At 51.1% G+C, this 19,803-nt stretch overlaps 1 protein-coding gene across 9 annotated transcripts in view; it reads left to right on the top strand.

Moving 5' to 3' along the window:
• Window positions 1–11,467: 11,467 nt before the first annotated feature.
• The window catches only part of FGD3 (FYVE, RhoGEF and PH domain containing 3), an 86,121-nt gene continuing 77,785 nt past the window's right edge, over window positions 11,468–19,803 (top strand). For 8 of the 9 annotated variants that reach the window (XM_033236747.1, XM_033236741.1, XM_033236745.1 and 5 more), the window contains exon 1: window positions 11,468–11,675. In XM_033236747.1, the coding sequence (XP_033092638.1) occupies window positions 11,507–11,675 (169 nt within the window). In that variant the 5' untranslated portion in view covers window positions 11,468–11,506. Of the gene's footprint in view, window positions 11,676–11,763; window positions 12,170–19,803 lie in introns of those variants that run through there. The other variant, XM_033236749.1, reaches the window with a different exon arrangement.

Raw genomic sequence — 19,803 nt, 5'->3', positions numbered from 1 at the left:
GACTGATACAGGGAATCTGTGCAGGGCTCCAGTTTAAACAATCCCAACCTCAAGTCCTAAAGACCTCTTGGTTTGTATTTTCCCATCCAGAGAAGAGGTCACCATCCAATGGTGTGTAATAAATCTAGTGAAGTGTAACACATTACCCCCAAACTTAGTGGCTTGAAACAGCAATAAACATTTATCATCCACCCCAGTTTCTAGGGGTGAAAAATTCAGATGCCACTTAGTAGGATGGCTGCAGCTCAGGGTCTCTCATAAGACTGCAGTCAGATGATGGCTGGGGCTGTGGACTCATCTGAAGACTTGACTGTGGCTGATGATACACTTCCAAGGTGACTCACTCATGGCCACTTGGTGCTGGCTGTTGGGTCAGTTCCTCCCCACATGGGCCTCTCCACAGGGCCCCTTAAGCATCCTTACAAAACGGTGACTGGTTCATCTCAGAGTGAGTGATCCAGAAGACAGGCAGCCAGGCAGAAGGTATTCTTTTTATGACCTAAACTCAATAGTTGTATCACATCACACCTACCACATTTGTTTGGTTACAAGTGAACCACTAAGCCCAGCACACATTCAGGGGGAGGTGAACCAGGCTCCACTTTTTGGAGAGAAGAATGTCAAAGAATCTGTGGATATATTTTAAAGCCACTGCACGTGGTTTCTCTTTGTTCCTCATTTCCAGGCCAGTTTCTTCCCCACAGCCCCCAACTCCACCACAGCTCCAGTGCTGGAATTCCCTCTGAGCAGGAGCTTGTGGAAGGGTTTGAATGTCTATCAGCTGTTTTCTTTCTATCAATGTTTCCAACTTGCTAATAAGGTAGCATGTGTTTAGACTACTGAACACTTCCTAAAACCATTTCCTCTTGGGGTTTCTAAAATGTAGGGCAATCTAAATCAGAGATATTAACGGGAGAAATCATTGTTTCACCTGTGTAAAGTAATCCAGGATTCTGCCAGGCAGGGCCTTGGAGGTCACTTCACTGGTTTCCAGTCTGCATATTCATTCATTGTCTTCTTCTGTCTTTTAACTCATCTCACCAGGTTAGTCTGAAACACCTCAACCACAAATGTTGAAGGGGGTTTTGACTCTAAAGGGTCTTCAAAGTTAGATTTGATTTAAGGAGTAAAACTCCCTAACCAGAAGTTGTCTGCGGAGCTTCTGTGCCTCAGGCACAGGGACGCGCAGCCTTTAGTCTCTGTCCTGGACACCATGGCATGGGGTGCACTCAGCAGTGTCACTGGAGTTTCCTGTTTAGGCGTGGCTGTGGACTCTCCAGGCGAGGCCCGGAGCAGTGGTTCAGGGTGTATTTGGTGAACCCGTGCTTCCCCCTGGGATGGGCTCTTCTGCCTGATAAAAGACCGTCTGTGATGAAATCTAAGGAGGCCGAGGCCTTGTTTCTTAAGCACCTTCTGTGTACTAGGTGCTTAACGAGGGGTCACACATGGAATTCTCAACAATGATGGGGACAGGTTGGGAGGAATATGGTCCTCACTTCACAGGGGACAACACAGAAGCGGGCCGAGGTGGGGGCTGTGTGGTCTGGTCGGGCGGGTCCCACCACGGACTGGCCCACACATGCTGTCCATCAGGCAAGAGGGCAGGCAGGGCCCTGCTGTGCGGGGTTGTTCACTAGCCAGGGCACAGGGGCCTTCCGTGTGTTGGCTTGTCTGAGCCTCCCAGCAGCCCGAGCGGAGGGGCCACACAGAGAAGACCCCATAGCCCAGAAAGGGACTCACCTGCCCCGGTCACACAGCCAGGGCAGAGTGGGTTTGGGAACTCCGACTGCCTGGCTCCAGTGCTCCTGGAAAGCCTGGGGGACCCCGACTCACCCTTGGAGCTGGCTTTTTCCCCTTTACCTGACCCAGAGTCAGGTCTGGGTCAGGTAATTTTATTTCTGGCACCTCTGTGGGGCCTGAGTGTTAGGGAGGAAGAGCTGAGCTGCTTTTTTGAAGTCCTGTGTCCTCCCTCCTCTGGACTCACACTTGCATTTCTGGTCTGGAGGACTCGGGCTTGGTGTGAAGAAATTGCCCACACCCCAGTGTGCCTGGCCGATCTCACTGGTCCCAAGTGGTTTCTCCCCTGAGTGCTCACAGCAACTCCCAGAGGCAGCGGAGGGGTGCATCTGTTTTACAGATGGGAAGCTGAGGCTTTTGTGAGGCCACCAAGCTTTTCGCTGCAGGGTGGGGGCTCAGACTTAGTGGCGAGCCTTTATAGGGGCTCTCTTAGGTAGAGCTAGATACTGCTAAGTAAAGCAAGTGGGCCCACACTCACTGTCACATAAGTCCCCAGTAACACACAGATAGCAAAGGTCTCAGGACACCTTCCTGAGGGTCTAGACTTTGCCTCAGAATCCTCTTAATACTAAATTCCAGCCACAAGCTCTTTGCAACATCCTCTCTTCCTTGACCTCTTGGCCTCCCTGGGATCTGTGGATCTGTGGCTATGCCCTCGCCCACATGGCTGTCATCCTCCTCCTTTCCCTAGCCTCCTGAAGTTTTGCCCATCTTCAGTCCATCTACCTCCTCCCTCTCTCCCTCCCTCCATCCTCCTCCAGCAGGGTAAATCTCAGAAGAAGGGAAGAACTTTTCCCCCCTGCACTCAGCCCCTTTCCTGCCCCTCACCACTATCTGGATGAATTTCAACCTCCTTGGTTGGGCCCCGCCTTGCCTTGTGTTCCAGTGGGGAACCTCGTGAGGTCCCCCAGCTCTCGCCCTGGGCCATCCCTGCAGCCTTTGCTCTCTTCTCTGTGACCTGTGTTGACCTCTCCTGACATCTGCTGGTTACTCCCTCATCCCTTGAGTCTCCCTTTTGGCCCAGCCCCCAGTCTGGCAGCCAGACAGTCTTTGAAACCTGTAGTTATCAGGACCCTGCTGCTTAAAACCTACAGGGGCTTCCCACAGCTCTCAGAATAGAACCCAGGCCTCTTCCTGATCTGATGAAGACCCCAGGGCTGGTCTCAGCACCCTGCTTTGGTCTCATCTCCCACCAGGCTGGCTCCCGCCTCAGGGCCTTAGCATCTGCTCTTCCCTCCGTCCTTCCCTCCTTCCTGTATCTTTTTTTTTTTTTTTTTTGAGACAGAGTCTCGCTCTGTTGCCCAGGCTGGAGTGTAGTGTGTGATCTCAGCTCAGTGCAACCTCTGCCTCCCAGGTTCAAGTGATTCTCTTGACTCCACCTCAGCCTCCCAAGTAGCTGGGATTATAGTCACTGCCACTGCCCCTGGCTGATTTTTGAATTTTTAGTAGACACGGGGTTTTACTGTCTTAGCCAGGATGGTTTCAATCTCCTGACCTCATGATCCGCCTGCCTCAGCCTCCCAAAGTTCTCCCAAAGGGGTGAGCCACCGTGACCAGCCAAATAGCTTTTGTCTTAAAGGCTGAACTGAATTCTTTGTTGCTAGAACTTATAGAAAAGTTGCCAAACTAGTGCCAAGGATTCCCTGTGGATATTTCTCACCCAGCTTCCCCCAGTGTGAACCCTTACAGAAAAGAGTACAATGATCAAAAGGAGGATATTTACATTAGTACAAAGTTATTAACTAACTCCTGACCTTTCTTGAATTTCACCAAATTGTCCACTGTAAGTTCTTTTTCTGTCTAGGCTCCCACTCCGCACTGTGTCGTTATTTCTCCTGAGTCATCCCCAGTTTGTAACGGTGCCTTGGCCTTTCCTTGTCAATGGTGATTTGGATTAAACAGTCCTGAGCAGCTATCTTTGCAGAGTGCCCCTCAGTTTGTGCTTGCCCTGTGTCTTCTCACGACTGAAGTAAGCTTTGTATCTGTGGCGGGAATGCCACGGAAATGATAAGCCCTTCTTGGTGCATCCTACTGAGAGGCCCAGAATGTCCGTGTGTCTGATACTAGCCATGTGAACCTTGACCACTGGGTTAAGTTGATGAAATTTCTCCACTGTACACTTTGACGAAATTTCTCCACTTTATAGTTACCATCTTTCTTTTTGTAGTTCACTGTCTTGGGGGAGACTGTGCACATTCCATTCCCCCCAAAATTTCACCCACTAATTTTTGCCTTTACTGTGGCATTGTGTCTGCAGCCTTTATTCCTGGTGTTTGCCTGTCGGCAATGTTTCTATCTTCATTTCTTCATTGGAATTCTGTGAAGAAGCATCATCTCTTCTCCGTTTGTTTATTGATTTTTTTTCCATTACTAATATCAGCATGATGGATATTCTATTCTGTGGGTGAAAAATCTAATATCATCCTTTATTTTGTTGCTCAAGTTATTCCATCCTTGGCAATTAGGAGCTCCTTCAGGTTAGGTCCTGTTTGGACAAATTCCTTCCTTCCTTCCTTCCTTCCTTTTTTCCTTCCTTCCTTCCTTCCTTCCTTCCTTCCTTCCTTCCTTCCTTCCTCCTTCCCTCCCTCCCTCCCTCCCTCCCTCTCTCCCTTGCTTCCTCCCTCCCTTCTTTCCTCCCTCCCCTCCTTTCCTTCTTTCTCTTAGTACCTCTTCACTTTCTGGTATACAAGATGCTCCAGGCTCATCTTCTATGTTCTCTGCCCCAGCCCTGGAGTCAGTCACTTCCCCTGAGAACCCTGATTTCTATTACTGGAAATTGGTGCTTAGGGACCAAGCTCTGGGCACAAGGGGTGCTCATTGTTATAGGGTGTCATTGTTTGGTCGCTCTGATGAACAGAGCCCATTTAAATGTTGTCGGTTGTCTGAGCTGTCCTGTCTGCAGGGTCCTGTGTGGCCCCAGTGCAGCAGTGATATGTCTATCTAGTGTCTTGCTAATGGAAGCTGCTGGGTTGCAGATGAAGGAAGCCCCAACCAAGCCCCAACCAGGCTGGTTGGTTGAAGGAAGCTCACTAAGCAAGGGTGGCAGTGGCACTCCCTCAGTGAGGGTGGCAGAGGGACCGGGGCCTGACCCACCACACAGTGTGGGAAACCTGGAGGCTTTTCTGGGCCCCAATTCCCTCTTGGGTGGAACTTGAGCTTGTGCTAGATGAATGTGGAGGGAAGACCTTGAGGTCTTCCAGGCCTGAGACATAGCACATAGCCAGGTTCAGTGGTCCAGTGTGCTATCACCACCATCACCCTCCATTGGGCCCTTGGCCAGGTCTGGGGTCTCCCTAAGGTGCAGGGGCAATGGCAGCAGCCCCTCGAAGAGCTACTGTAGGGCTGACACCAGCATGCACTCCAGTCTCTTGGGAGAGGGTTGGAGCATGGAGTTCACACAGCACAGGGAACTGTGGTGGGGACCTTCACTCTGGCCAGTACCTGAAGGTGAACATCAGAGCATCTCCTAGGACAAGGAAGGGTGAGGTCCAGGTTGTGCCCAGGGTCAAAGAGGGGGTGGTTGGGGAGATCCACTCTGGGTTAGGGCAGTGTTGGGCTGCAGAGGTGGAGCAGACAGCTGGAGGATGTTGGGATCGGCTGTATTAAAGAAAAAATATTCCCGTTGCTTGTTAAAACCCCATAAGGCCAACTGTATTCAGGCCCATTGAGATAGGTACAGGGTCTTGTAGTGGAAGAGAGATATTTGGCTCAGCTCCAAACACAGCATGGACTACTGGGGACTGAGAGCCAAGGGCAGGGTGGGGGCTGCCGGATGGAGAATGACAAAGGGAAAACAGCAGGGGGAAGGGCGATTCTGGTCAAGCCACCTAACAGGATTGTTGCTGAAAGCCGGCCACGGTGACCAGATAGCACCCACGGTGTGGCAGGGGATGGGGAGTCTGGCCAGTTAGTGAGCGTAACCAGAAGACTGAGGGTGGGGTATTCTGGCAAAATTGGACTTAGTAGGATCCTTGCTAAAATTGGACAATGTAGGCCAGGCGCGGTGGCTCACGCCTGTAATTCTAGCACTTTGGGAGACTGAAGTGGAAGGATCACCTGAGGTCAGGAGTTCGAGACCAGCCTGGCCAACATGGTGAAACCTCCTCTCTACTAAAAATACAAAAATTAGCCGGGCATGGTGGCAGGTGCCTGTAATCCCAGCTACTTGGGAGGCTGAGGCAGGAGAATTGCTTGAACCCTGGAGGTGGAGGTTGCAGTGAGCTGAGATCGTACCACTGCACTCCAGTCTGGGCTACAGAGGGAAACTCCATCTCAAAAAAATTGGTCAATGCAGAGACAAACATAGAAATCCCCAAATCAGGACTTGGTTGAAAGACAGTTCAGTGGAGCCTGAGTAGAGTCTGGTTAAGGAGAGAACCTTGTCAGCTGCCCTCATGACTTGGGGTCTGGAGTCTTCTCTTCCACAAAGTCCGACGTCAAAGCTAAGAGGACACCAGGCTGGTGACTTGACTGGGCTTCTGGGTCCCCTGATGCCAAGTGGAAAAAGTGTCTGAAGTTGAGGTTTCGTAACTGCTGTTTACCAAGGCTGAGTTGGCACGGGTCTTAAACACCATATTCCCAGAACACTGACAGGCCAATGCTGCCCTTACCATCATTCTGCCATGGGCCTGTACACAGACCAGCAGCTGTGGGCAGGGAGCCTGCCTCAGCCGGGTGGAAACACTGTGTTTCCCTGTGTTTAGGTCCCGTGGGTTTGCACAGCTGGTAATGATAGGATTGGGGATCTGGGATGCATCATCCCGGAGTGCTGGAGGCTTGGGCGGAGCTGGAAAGTGGAGCTGCAGGGACAGAGTAGGGAGGCAATGAGGCCCCGACAGGGAGGGCCCTGGTTGCAAGGAGACATCATTTCATCATTTTGCAAGTGAGGTCCCCCAGAGGGAGTTTCTGGAGCAATGCAGGTGTCAGTAAAGCATCTTTCCCACATTCTGGATGTCTGGCAAGTCTACCCTCTCTGATGTCCCTTACCCGGCTGTGGCGGCCACCAGCACTCTGTTCTGCCAGCATCCTCAGGTCTGACTGCTGTGTTCCAGGAGCCAGCGCCACTGAAAATTAAAACTGCCATCCCCTCCAGATGCAGTCCAGGGGGCAAGGGGGCAACCTGGGCTAGGTAGCGGGGTGCTCCTTGAGGCCACCTGGGGAAGAGCATTCTCCTTCAGGGACCCTGGTGTCCCCAGGGGCTGACAGGGCTACACCGATTCAGCTCCAGAGCCTACCAGGGCTAGCACTGAGGTCAGAGAGCCCAGGAGCCCAGAAAGGAGAATCTTGGAGCTCCCATGTCCAGGGACACTCACTGCTCACCCTCACCCAGACCCGCTGTTCCCGAAGGATTTTACACATTGCTGATGGAGACGAGCCAAGTGGGACAAGCAGTCTCCATGACAGGAATAGAGGGGCTGCTGTGGGGCGCCCTTGATGGCCAGCTGTGGGGCCTTGGCTGGGCCATGCCCTCCTCTGAGCCTCAGTTTCCTCATCTGTGGAACAGAGTTAATGATGGACCACCCAGGAGCAAATGATATCCTTGTGTGAGGGCCTGGCACGTACAAAGTATTTAGAGCTATGTATTCATCGTATATGCCATATACAGATGGATGTGTAGTCATTTTGTAAAGGGTTCTTATTTAATTCCAATTTGGTGTGTAATACTTTACTCCTTCCCTTTGACCAGTTGCTATAGAAAGCAAATTCTGTTTTGCAGTAGGCTTTCACCTCAGGCCGCTGCACAGTGTGTCGTATGTCCGGGTAGGTTCTTCAGCACCTCGGAGGGAGGCTGCCAGTCCTGGGCTGCTGGGCCCTAGCAGGTCTGACACAGCCAGTGCCCTGTGGCCGCATGCCCAGATGCTGAAACTTGTTCCTGGCTCAGCAGTTTGGAAAGAGTTGGTGCCACTACCTGTTCCTTCTCCTCCAGAATCAGACGGGAGGGTGGGGCCTAGCAAGAGCGGGTGTGAGACCGTCCACTGGGACGACGGGAAGCTGCAATTGATGCTTCCGCTGTGAAATGTCACAAGCTTGTGGCTGAAAGCTACAAAGAAAGGGGAACATGTTCAGCCCTCTGGGATGAGGCACTGGCACCTTTCTGCTCCTAGGCAGCAAAGGAGGACTGTCTTATTGGTGCAGGCAGCCACTTGGATATTTAAAAACCCAATAAATAAAGCTTGGAATTGAAGTGTTTCTGCATTTTTTCTGGGGGAAATCCACATTGCTCAAACCTCAAGTGAAGGCACCTTTTCTTTGCTGAGACTTATTTTATTTTATTTTATTTTTGAGATGGAGTCTCACTCTGTTGCGCAGGCTGGAGTGCAATGGCATGATCTCAGCTCACTGCAACCTCTGTCTCCCAGGTTCAAGTGATTATCCTGCCTCAGCCCCCCCAATAGCTGGGATTACAGGTGTGAGTCACCACACCTGGCTAATTCTTGTATTTTTAGTAGAGACGAGGTTTCACCATGTTGGCCAGGCTCGTCTCGAACTCCTGACCTCAAGTGATTCGCCCGCCTTGGCCTCCCAAAGTGCTGGGATTGTAGTCGTAAACCACCATGCCTGGCCTTGCTGAGGCTTTTGAACACAAAAGTTGCCATGGGCTCAGGCCATTTAGGGCTGAGTTCCATGGTAACATGTGGCCGATACTTTCCGTGGCAGGCCAGGGACCACCTTCTGGGGCAGGATTTGGGGCTGATCTGGACATGTTGCAGCTCTCACTCTCCTTAGTGTTTTAGAAGTCATGAAACAGCCATTCTCTGAGAAGTGTGTGAGTTTTGGGTGAAAAAACCCAGATTTTGATAATTAAATGAAACTGCCTAGGGAAGGTACCTGGAACATAATGGATACTTAGAAAACAAAGGAAATTCTTTTTTTTTCCCCCTGTTTTTTTGTTTATTACATATTTTTCTTTCTCTCTTTTTTTTTTTTTTTTGAGACGGAGTCTTGCTCTGTTGCCCAGGCTGGAGTGCAGTGGCACAATCTTGACTCACTGAAGCTCCGCCTCCCTCCTGGGTTCACGCCATTCTCCTGCCTCAGCCTCCTGAGTAGCTGGGACTACAGGCACCCACCACCTCACCTGGCTAATTTTTTGTATTTTTAGTAGAGATGGAGTTTCACTGTATTAGCCAGGATGGTCTTGATCTCCTGATCGCGTGATCTGCCCACCTCGGCCTCCCAAAGTGCTGAGATTACAGGCCTGAGCTACTGTGCCCGGCCTATTATACATTTCTCATCACAACAAAAGAAAACCAGAAGAATATTTGCACAGAGTCCCACAACGCACTCTGTCCCCTCCATGCGTGCAGAAATAGTTTTGACCAGGTGATAATTGCAGCTTTCATGATTCTATTTTTATTCTTTGCAGTGTTTTCCTATGTTGCCACATAACACTCCTGATTATTTTAACAGCCACACGATATTTTGTGCATCAGCTCTTCAGGAGCAAAAGACCATTTAGTGAGACGAAGGCAGTTTTCCTAGACCACGAGTCTATGTTTTTATTTGTGGGATTTTTCCCAGCACAGTGAAGGCCAGCTCAGGACAGCTAGAGTGAGGAACCCGGAGTTGTCTCCACGGGAAGGGATGAGACGCACAGGATTCCCCTGGTCCTGAGAGCCATCCCCGGGCATGGCCTGTTGGTCCAGGCACTGCGTGGGAAGTCACCTACCATGCAGGCACATAGTGACCAATTGGCAGCCCTGTGAAGCTGACCCTGTGGGACTGGGGTGCAGGCTGCCTGCCACACTGCTGGTTCTTGCCCAACACAAGTCCCAAGAACAAACCAGAAACGCGGACCCACAGGAAGTCCTCAGCTTGACAGAACTGAGCTCCCCTTGTACGAACAAGGGGTCTAGGCCGGGCGTGGTGACTCATACCTGTAATCCCAGCTACTCTGGAGGCTGAGGCAGGAGAATCATTTGAACCAGGGAGGCAGAGATGGCAGTGAGCCGAGATGGTGCCACTGCACTCCAGCCTGGGCAACAGAGTGAGACATCATCCTAAGAATAAAAAAAGAAAAAAAAGAATAAGGGATCTGGAGGGTCTTGGGTCCACATGCTGTGGGTGGTGTGTGGTGTCCTGGGTTTGTGGGAATTTCTCCATCCCTCAGTAAGATGGGCATGTGGGAGTGTAAAAATGAGCCACTGTTCATGGTGCCTTGAGAGCATCTGGGCAGAGTGGGGTCTGTGGGTCAGGGCTCGGTGAGAGAAAGGCACCCGTCGGAGAAGGGAAAAAGTGCTCGATTGCTGCTTTCTACCCATGTCTACCTCCTATCAGGGACTGCAAGGGCAGAGAGTAGAGAAGCACCAGCAAAGAACTGGCTGGGACCCAGGAAGGACTGGGTGGGAAGAATCCCATGGCCATAGGAGAACATTTATTAAAAGCAAAAAGGTTGCAATATGTTGCAGAGTGAGAAAAACGCACCTAAAACAACAGGCATGGTAGAGTCTGATGAAAAAATAAAAAGCACATGTACATACCAGAGTAGCAGAATGGTACCAGCTGGCATGAACAGAGCAATAAGGGGGAGTTGGGCCATGTGTGTATTTGTGTCCCACGGAATTCTCTGGTAATGCTGAAGGAGGCCCAGCTAGAAGAGGTAGAAGATGTCCACTTTACAGTTGAGGGTAAGAAACTCCTCGCTTGAGGCATGGGCCGAGGCTTAGACCTTGGTTTTGGCACTTAGGGATATCCTTTTCCTTCAAAATATTTTCTCTTCATTGCTTTTTCTTTTTCTTTTTTTTTTTGAGGCAGAGTCTCTCTGTCACCCAGGTTGGATGGAGTGCAGTGGTGCAACCTCGGCTCACTGCAACCTCCGCCTCCTGGGTTCAAGTGATTTGAACATCATACACATACTGCTGACACCAGCTCAGCTGGGGAGACCCTAACTCAGCAGCGCTAGAGGAATTAAAGACACACACACAGAAACATAGAAAGTGGAGTGGGAAATTAGGAGTCTCACAGCCTTCAGAGCTGAAAGCCTCGAACAGAGATTTATCCACATATTTATTGACAGCAAGCCAGTGATAAGCATTGTTTCTATAGATTATATATTAATTAAAAGTATTCCTTATGGGAAATAAAGGGATGGATAGTTATCTGCAGCAGGAGCATGTCCTTAAGGCACAGATTGCTCATGCTATTGTTTCTAGTTTAAGAATGCCTTTAAGCGGTCTTCTGCCCTGGGGGGCCAGGTGTTCCTTGCCCTCATTCGGGCAAACCCACAACCTTCAGCATGGACGTCATGGCCATCATGAACATGTCACAGTGCTGCAGAAATTTCTGTAGCACTGTGGGCTGGGGGCCAGTTTATGGCTAGATTTTGGGGACTATTCCCAACACATACCACAACACAACACACACCACATAAACCATACATGCACCAGGCATACCACACACTACACATTGCACACACACCCCTGTAGTACACACACATCATACACAACACACAACATACCACATACACAACACAACGCATCCATACCACACCACAAAAAAACCACAAAACATACCATACACACATCACATCCCACACACAACACACACACACAACACAACACACATACACTACAAAGCGCATCAAACACACCATACATCAGATACACCATACACAGCCTACCACACATACACATACCACGTATACATGCCACACGCTGCACACACACCGCACACACAAGCATGCACAGCGTACACACACGTCACACACACGCACATGCACGCACAGCCTCTGCACCAAGACCTCTCTAAGCAAGAGCCTATTTCCCACTCTACCCTCTCTAAGCCTGGAGGAAAGTGCTCATACCTAAAAAGGCGGTTCCTTGTGGTGAAGGAGCAAAGAAAGTTCCTGCTGCCCCAGGACACTCTAGAAAAGTCCGACAGAGGTAATGGCTCCCGGTAGAGGTGTCAGGAAAAATAAACAGCGTTTCCCCCTTGGCCTGAGGGACCCGCTCCGCCCGCAGCCCCCAGCCCTTGTTGCCATGGAGAGCGGCCTGCGCACCCGGGCCGGCGCCCCCAGCCCTCGCGCTGACTCTCCGCGGGCGGCTTTGTCAGGGCTCAGCGCGTCCCTGCAGCTGCGAGGAGAGGAGGAGACGCGGCGGCTGCCTGTGGGTGCCGCGGACCTTCGGGGCGGGCCGGGGAGGCGGGACGGCTCCTCGGAACCCCAGAGACTTAGTCCTGGGCTGACTGGGGCAGGAAGCACAGCGCGGCCCTCCGGGTCCCCAAGGAGACCCCAGCCTCCTGCCGCCCGCTGTGAACCACCGCTCTGGGCTCCTCTGGAAGCGGCTCCTGCAAACACCGAGTTCGCCTGTGCGGAGCTGGGGGAGCCTCCGACTTCCCTGTTTGCTTTGTAAATGATTTCCGTCCCTAGAGGAAGGCGGTGAGTAGGTTCATCGGAAAAGGTGGAGATTTTCGTTGGTTTCAGGTGGCTTTGAGATCCTGTGTGGGGTCATTTTTCTGGGTGTCCGCGGCTGAGCAGGGCTTCTCCAGGGGGCGGGCTGGCGGGAGCCCTCTGAAGAAGGAGGAGGTGACTGCCTGGTGTATAGTTTGAGGAGGGGTTTTCATCAACTTTCTGCCCTCTCCTGAGCACAGCCCAGTGGAGACTGAGCTGAAGACCACCTTGGCAGTCCTCGCGGTGGGTCCTGGGGCCCCTGCTCTGGAACAGGATTCTCCAGGATACCTACTGAATGAGAAGTGCTAGGCTGGACTGTGATGAGACCTGTTTTATTTCTGGATTTCTCCACCCTTGCCCATTCTTCCCATTTCTTTTCAAATGGATGGGAAAAGAAAACAGTCTGCTTGAAAAAAAGAACACATGTCATTGCCTGGGCGATTGCCATGGCAACGGGGACCCCATGTCAGATGCTGGGATTGTCTTTTCTTTTTGTTATCTTACTCTTACCACTCGGCATTTCCCCCAAGTGTCACCTCTTGTAAGGGAGAAAATAAAACCAGGGTGAAAGCAGGTGCTTTGGCGCTGCTAGGCAAAAGTTTGAAGTTCATAAAGACCTCCTGTTCTTCAGATAGACATGGGTGGAAAGAGGCCGCAAGGCCGGCCGTGCCCCTTTCCGTGGTTCGTGTCTCTGGTCCTTGCGGATCCAGGTTGTCCCGGCTCCTTGACTGCATGTTTCCTATGCTCTGTGTCTGTGAATTAGGACAGTTAGAATGTTGTCATTTTCTGGGATGGCTGGGAAATACAGGTATCATCGCCTAAAATCAGTGTGAAGTGTGAACAGTGAGTGTGTGTGTGTTGCATCTATGTATGTGTGTGCAGAGGATTTAATGTTATGAACTATTAGGATGACGGCAAACCCCAGCCCCAGTGAGGTGGACCCTCTCTTTCGTATTGTGCCGAAAAGTTACACATTTCTCAGCCGCAGGGAAACCTGGCTGCTTTCTGGCCGCTGCCCATGGCTCTTCTTCCCAGGCCCTTGTGTTGGGGCAGCGGGTGGTCAGCTGAAGGCCAGCTGGCTTTGGACACAACGCCTTCTCTGTGTTGTGCCCAGGGTCCCAGCTCATTCACTGAGAGTCAGCGGCTCACACCATCTGTTCTGGGGTTAGGCTGTGTCCCAAGTGCCCCTCCTCATCCTCAGACCTCAGGACTCACTGGGCAGAGGTTGGGCTGGGGCTGGAGGCCTCAGTTTCCTTATCTGCAAAATGAGGGTTATGACAGTTCATCCTCTGGGCCTTTAGTTGGGCTCCTGGGGGACTGCAGGCTTCTCCAAGCCCATCATGGTACTGGCTTTTCTCTGGACACCCCAGAGAGGGGGTCACACATGATCTGGGGGAGGTCAGAGCAGGACACATCCTCCTGTCACCATGGAGCACATGTGCTGAGGGACTGGTGCCTGGAAAGGGGAGCAATGTGGAAGGAAATCTGGCCCCATCCTGTGGACCAGTGCCTCAGTTTCTCCATTTGTAAGTGGGGTCATGTGTCACCCCCTGGTGGCTTGCTCTTGGGTGAAAGAGCCGAAGACTGCATTTTCACTGTGTGTGACCTGTACGGAAGCCTCTCATCCGCGACAGTGTCTGACAAGCGCCTGCCAGTCTGCAGTGGGGCGTCCGTCCACTCTGGCTATGGGCGAGATGGGGGCCCATTTCCCCATCATCCCTGCGTGTCCAAGCTCATGAGCACCAGTGCTGACTCAGTCCTACAGCGTCAGTTCAGCCTTCGGGTGTCCTCATTTTCCAGGACATCCCAAGGAGGGATATCCAGTATCCCTCCTTGAGGGTCCCACCCTCAGGGACAGGATGGGTTTGGATGGTAGCCATGGCTTTGCAGTCTCAGGTTGCCCAGGGCCACCAGGCAGCAGCTCTTGGCCCTGAGTGTATCTGTGTGGGCCAAGAAGGGGCGAGGTGCTCGTGTGTGCAGAAATGTGCCAGTAAGGACAGGGGAGACTCAGGCTTCCTCCACAGCACCCTTGTCAGAGTGTGCCTGTGAGGGGTGGGGCTCCCTCCTCCCACCACTACCCTCTGAGGAACTCTCCCTGTCCTGTTGGCCAAGGAGCCTTGTGCCCACCGGCAGGGGCTCAACTAACCAACCAACTAACCAATTAACCAAGCAACGAATTCATCAACTCCCTTTCTCTTCTGTTTTCTCCTTTTCCTCCTACTCCCTTCTTTTCCTCCCTTCCTTCCCCCCCTCTTCTTTCCTTCCTCTTTTTTTTCCTTTTTCTCCTCCCTTCATCTGTTTACCTGTTATTCCAGGAAGGATCTGGTTCAGCATAGAGTGCAAAGGATAAAAAGAAGCAGATGGGGCTGGGCACTTTGGCTCATGCCTGTAATCCCAGCACTTTGGGAGGCCGAGGCAGGTGGATCACGAGATCAGGAGATTGAGACCATCCTGGCTAACATAGTGAAACCCCGCCTGTACTAAAAATACGAAAAATTAGCCGGGCATGGTGGCGGGCACTTGTAGTCCCAGCTGAGGCAGGAGAATGGCGTGAACCCGGGAGACAGAGGTTGCAGTGAGCCGAGATCGTGCTACTGCACTCCAGCCTGAGCGACAGAGTGAGATTCCATCTCAAAAAAAAAAAAAAAAGGGAAGCAAATGGGTGAAAAGTAAGAGCAGAAAGAGCAGGTTGGATTTGCCAGACAGAACTTGTCACGGGGATGACGAAGTCTGAGGACACTGGGGAGGCTCCGGCCCCATGCGGCTTGGCAGTCCCTGCTCACAGAGGCCAGGGCTGTTCCGTGAGAATTCTGGACGGAGACCAACACTCCTGGGCCCCTGACTGAGGGTGGGGAAAGAAGGGGTCACACATGATTCAGGAGGGGTTCATTCAAGGCTGGCAAATGTAGCCTGAGTCCCTTCTGACCCCTGGTAGGGCCCTCATGAACTGTGGAGGCTGTGGTAGTCTGTGGCTAGGGTGCCTGGTGACATTTGCTCTAAAGAATTCAATCCAGATGCAGATGAGTCCACCCAGGAGGGATCTGTGGACGACAGCCCCTAAGTGACCTGGGGATGGCTGCCCTTTCTGCCTAGGCAGATGGAAATGGAGCCAGGGTCCTTGTTTTGCCACATCCCCTGCATGCTGACGAGGAGATGGGCAGCAGATGTGGCCCCATCCAGCACTGGAGACTTGCTTCTCCCTGAGATCGGGCTGCCCCTGGCCTGCCTGGGCCCTGAGGAGAATGAGGAGAGGCAAGGGTGCCTAGGAGAAAGGTCATAGAGGTGGAGGGAGCCCTGCAGGCTGAGGATGGTGGACAGGGGCTACTGAGACACCAGGTTGCTCTGGGGGTCCCGCTCTAGGTCTAGTGTGTTCATGAGGGAATTCCAACAGGCCTTTTAGGAATGTGGGGCTTTTAGAAGGGAAATGGTGGCTGGTTGTGGTGTCTCACGCCTGTAATCCCAGCACTTTGGGAGGCTGAGGTGGGAGGATCACGAGGTCAAGAGATCGAGACCATCCTGGCTAACATGGTGAAACCCTGTCTCTACTACAAATACAAAAAATTAGCCGGGCGTTGTGGTGGGCGCCTGTAGTCCCAGCTACTCAGGAGGCTGAGGCAGGAGAATGGCGTGAACCCAGGAGGCAGAGCTTGTAGTGAGCTGAGATCGTGCCACTGTACTCCAGCCTGGGTGACAGAGCGAGACTCTGTCTCAAAAAAAAAAAAAAAAAAAAAGAAGAAGGAAAATGGTATATAGCATACTAATATGTGCTTGTTGAATGAGTATATGAAGAAGGCCTTGTATTTTTCTGGTTACTGATATCCAGTAATTCTAAGTATTCCTAGCTTGTCTTCTCTGGGTAAATTATTTTGCTTTTCAGAATATGCCAGCTAGACACAATGCGTAAGGTAGCATTTTTCATTGAAATGTGTCTTACATGGAACTTGTAACTTCCTAAAATAAAGTTATGTAGCCGAACAGGATGGCTCACACCTGTAATCCCAGCACTTTGAGAGGCCAAGGTGGGTGGATAACTTGAGCCCAGCAGTTCGAGACCAGATGGACAACATGGTGAAACCCTTCTCTGCAAAAAAAATACAAAAATAAGCCAGGTGTGGTGGCACACGCCTGTAGTGCCATCTACTCGGGAGACTGAGGTGGGAGGATTGCTTGAACCCAGAGGTGGAGGCTGTAGTGAGCCATGATTGTGCCACTGCACTCTAGCCTGGGTGACAGAGTAAGACCCTGTCTCAAAAAAAATTGATTAATTAATTAAAGTTGTGTAGAGTTTGCGAGATGTGGGGTTGTGTCTGAGCACGCGCATGTTCTTGGTCCTTGAAATGCTGGTACCCGCAGGATTTATGTAGCTGCGGAGGTGGTAAACTGAATGAATAAAACTGCTGGTCTTTGACCATGCAACGTAGGTGCAAAGTAGGCTTGGGGGGATCCTAGTCAGAAGATCCTGACTTTACAGCTGCAGAGAGGATGCCCCTGTCCCCCAGTTCCAGGGCAGGCAAATTCTGAGGGGCTAAGATCTTCAGTGGCAAAAGGAGCATCTGGTTCTTTGACCCTCTCCCTGATCCTGCTTTTAAACAAGTTCTAAAAAATTTTGTCTGCAAAACAAACTATGCTGCATAAGGAATAATTCGTTGCCCTAATTCGTCCATTAGACTTCACACTTGACTCCCCACAGGCTTCTTAATATCCCTGGTTTCCAGCTCACGGGAGTCGATGCAGGGGGTGACCAGAGCACATCTCTGTTTATTTTCAAGTATGCAAAGGATATATGCACATATCATTGTCGAAAGTCAAAAAAAAATTTTTTTTGAGACGGAGTCTCGCTCTGTCGCCCAGGCTGCAGTGCAGTGACAAGATCTCAGCTCACTGCAAGCTCCGCCTCCTGGGTTCCCACCATTCTCCTGCCTCAGCCTCCTGAGTAGCTGGGACTACAGGCGCCGCCACCACGCCCAGCTAATGTTTTGTATTTTTTAGTAGAGACGGGGTTTCATCGTGTTAGCCAGGATGGTCTTAATCTCCTGACCTCGTGATCCTCCCACCTCGGCCTCCCAAAGTGCTAGGATTACAAGCATGAGCCACGGCGCCCGGCCCAAAAATCAAAATGTTTTAAAGCTGAAAGGCCCCCCACCCCATCCTGTACCCTCCAGTCCTAAGGCCCTCCTTAACATGAAGGTTGAGCAAGTGTGGCTCAAATCTCTCCTTCCTCCCCCTCTTCCTCCTTCTCTTCCTTCCTCTCTCCTTCTCTTCTTTCTCCCTTTCCTTCTTTCTCTCCTTCCTTCCTTTTCTCTTTCCTTCCCTTTTCCCCTCCCTCCTTCCTTGTTTTCTCCTTTAGAATAGTGCTGCTGTAATCACCGTTAGGTGCCTCCAATTCTAACCTTTCTGGTTACTTCCTCCCCCCAGGTCTCCCAGCTCAACATCTGCCCTTAAAGGAAACCTAAATGAACATGTGCTGTTGCATTCTGAATAGCCTCTGGTTGATCAGGAGCTTAGACTAAGGACTGAATAGTAAAGGGTGGATCCAAGTGATTGTGAGAATACCACTTGGCAGAATGTGATGTCTGGATTGGACATGGAGTGCATAGGAAGGGACCCCGCACCTCCCTGGGCATATGAGTGTTTCTGGTTGACGCTGTGCAGCTGCCCCACGACAATGCTGGAATTATCCTTTATTCAGGGCCTGATTGAGTGGGGGCGTGGCCACCCCTTTATTGCCTTATTTTTTTAATGTATATCATTCTCTATTTACACATTGATAATTTTTTCCGACAGGGTAAAAAAAAAAAAAAATGCACCAGATGCAGCACTTTCGTGTAAGTATAGACACATCAGGGCTCTTTGTTAAGGATAAGAAACAATCGCTCCCACCGCAGGCTCTAATGTTATCATAGCCAACTGCCAGAACCACTCTGTAATTACGTCTCCTGAGTGGAAAACTCTCAACATGCCTCTTGGTCTAAGAGTTTGAAGCTGGGCTTGCCTCTCCACTTTGGCTAAGATGACTAAAGCATCACATATTTTTAGAGCAACTTTTAAGAAGTGAGGTATGGTGAGTGATGACTAGCGAGCTCCTCGCTGCTCACGCTGTAGCATTTTACACTCATTTTCCCAGGGAGCCCCCAGGAACCTGGTGTCCAGGGATATTTTCCCCGTGTTGGGGTGAAGGGGCTCACACAATGTCACCTGCACACGGGTCTCACAGTTCCAGATCTGGGCTTGTCCACCCTCCCAGCTGCCTGCTCAGGAGGAAGGCAGGTGAAGTTAAGGGCAGTGCCAAGGTTTAGGACATATTGTCTGTCTTTGGACCAAATGTAATTTCAGCTTAAAGTAACCTAGAAAATGTTTTGCAAAAAATGTGTTTTCAGAAAGCAGAATTACACTCAGTATCCCTTCTTTTTTTGGTTTCTCAACCACATCTTTCCTTAGAGAGATTTAGGACAGCTAAGTAGAAATTAAATTTTCCATATGTAAACAGGCATGGAGACAGCTGGCTTTCATTGGGCAATAGTTCCCAGCTGGGAATCTCCAATGAGCAATGAGCGATTTCGATTCTTGTATTTTTAAACAGGTTGGCTTTCCTCCCAATTGCAAATATAAATGTTCCTTGTAGAAATTTATATGTTACTGAGAAGCATCAAGAAGCAAATGAAAATTCCCGGAAGCTCACCACCCAGAGACGGGCACACTCAGGGCTTCACACAGCCTCTGTCTGGGGAGCTTTCGTTTCCTTCCGTCTTGTCTATTGTTAGGTCACATGTTCAGTAGGATTTGTCTTGGAGCCCGAACGCTGACAAAGGTGCACCAACCCCCAACCCCATCCAAAGTCACACGGGAATGACAGCTCTGGTCCCACCCACTTCCTGCCCTGGCTAGTGTGTTATTTTTGTGGCTTTCCCCTGTCTTGTCAAAAGAATGACAGTAACTCAACGTGGATACTTTGTCCAAACCTTGGGTCTCAAGGGTTCTGGGAAGGATCCAAGACCTGTGGTTCTCGGTTCCCAAAAGCAGGCAGGTGATTGGAGAAGCAGCTGGGCTCTGAGTCCTGTGCCCGTGTGGCCCAAGTGACTGGCTGTGACCCTAATAAGTGAGCAGAAGGGCAGGGGCCGGGGTCACCTTGCACAGGAGGAGTGGCAGCCGTAAGTGTCTCTGCAGGCCAGAGCCTCTCCTTCCTCAGGGGCCATCTCCAGAGCCTGCCGAGTATTCTTGTGTCCTAGGAGCCGCTCAGCAAATGGTTGTTGACTGACTGAGTGACAGCACTTTGGCCTCTCTGAACCTCAGTGTCCTGGTTATTGAATGGGACTCTTACTTCCAAGCTCTTTGCTCCCCTGAGCCCCTGGTTCCCTGGTTCCCCTTTGTCCTGCACCTCAGGCTGTGTCCTAGAGACCAGCCACCTCAGCTGCTTCTTGTTAGGCTCTGAGTGTCGTGGCCTTAACAGTTCCTTCACCTCTCTGAACCACAGCTTTGTCTTCTGGAAAAGGAGAAATGAGAGGATACTTGGAGCATCGTTGCCTGCATTCATGGAACTCATGGTCTGCCTGGAGAGTGATGGCGATATGGTGTCTGTGTGTCCAAGAGCCAGCTGCACCCAGAGGGAAACTCGAAAGCTGGTG

The sequence above is a fragment of the Trachypithecus francoisi genome, unplaced genomic scaffold, assembly GCF_009764315.1.
Source record: "Trachypithecus francoisi isolate TF-2019V2 unplaced genomic scaffold, Tfra_2.0 Lachesis_group16, whole genome shotgun sequence".
NCBI classification, from domain to species: domain Eukaryota; kingdom Metazoa; phylum Chordata; class Mammalia; order Primates; family Cercopithecidae; genus Trachypithecus; species Trachypithecus francoisi.
The sequence above is the reverse complement of the archived record's forward strand: the minus strand, read 5'-3'. Positions and strand labels throughout refer to the sequence as shown.